This window comes from Primulina huaijiensis, unplaced genomic scaffold, assembly GCF_012295235.1.
Source record: "Primulina huaijiensis isolate GDHJ02 unplaced genomic scaffold, ASM1229523v2 scaffold203494, whole genome shotgun sequence".
NCBI classification, from domain to species: domain Eukaryota; kingdom Viridiplantae; phylum Streptophyta; class Magnoliopsida; order Lamiales; family Gesneriaceae; genus Primulina; species Primulina huaijiensis.
In genome coordinates, this window is record NW_027353267.1 from 1 (window position 1) to 785 (window position 785).

Below are 785 nucleotides of genomic sequence, written 5' to 3' on the forward strand. Positions count from 1 at the left end.
AGTGTAGATGATGATACACCTTGTGATGCTATGACAAATGATGGTCACATAGATGAAACACGCGTACGTGATCCACTTACTGCTAAAGCCAAAGGAGTAACAAATACAAATATTACACGACACTGGGATACTAAGAGAAAAAAGGGAAAAGGAAAGCGAAAAACTGAAAGTTCAAGTAAGTTTTCATTCATTCTAAAGCTAAAAAACTGAAAGTTCAGGTAATTGTTATATATTTCACATATTTTTAATTTTATCGTGCTTGGTAGGTACAAAAGAATCCAAATTAAAAGGGCAAAGTTCACAAGAACAACAAAATATCACACCATCGCAATATCCATTTACATATCCTCAAGTTCCAATGCAATATCCTTTTGCATATCCTCGTGTCCCATCACAATATACATTTGCGTATCCTCAAGTTCCATCTCAATTTGCAATGGTAAGTGACTTGTATAAAATGTACTATGTCAAAAACAACAAAATATGTATTACATCTTATATTTAATTATAAGTTTGTTATCATGCAGGAAGGAAATACAAACTTATATTTAAGTGGACAGATGAATGTATTACCGTATCCATATGGGAATTCTCAATCATCACAAGTAAGAAATTTTTGCCAGTTTTTTCATTACATTTTTTTAGTTTTTCCCCAATTTAATTTTGTCACTTTCTATATAAACTTTATATTGTTTAGGGACATGATCAAGATAAATAAAAAGGTAATTTCTTAAGATTTATGCTTGATGTTTTCTCAGTAAGTGTTCTGTTTTTAACTTAAAGTT

The 785-nt window shown here is 30.4% G+C and overlaps 1 protein-coding gene across 1 annotated transcript; it reads left to right on the forward strand.

Moving 5' to 3' along the window:
* The first annotated feature begins 7 nt into the window (after nt 1-7).
* LOC140966258 (uncharacterized) lies at nt 8-765 on the forward strand. The gene is made up of 4 exons (XM_073426591.1): nt 8-175; nt 267-439; nt 528-605; nt 698-765. Exons 1-4 carry the CDS (start codon nt 31-33, stop codon nt 716-718), a joined length of 417 nt encoding a protein of 138 aa, XP_073282692.1. The 5' UTR covers nt 8-30; the 3' UTR covers nt 719-765.
* The last annotated feature ends 20 nt before the right edge of the window (nt 766-785 follow it).

Coding starts and splice junctions, on each gene's coding strand:
- LOC140966258 (XM_073426591.1), top strand. CDS start 31: ATGACAAATGATGGTCACATAGATGAAACACGCGTACGTGATCCACTT. Junction 440..527: donor TTCCATCTCAATTTGCAATG/GTAAGTGACTTG, acceptor GTTATCATGCAG/GAAGGAAATACAAACTTATA. Junction 606..697: donor GGAATTCTCAATCATCACAA/GTAAGAAATTTT, acceptor TATATTGTTTAG/GGACATGATCAAGATAAATA.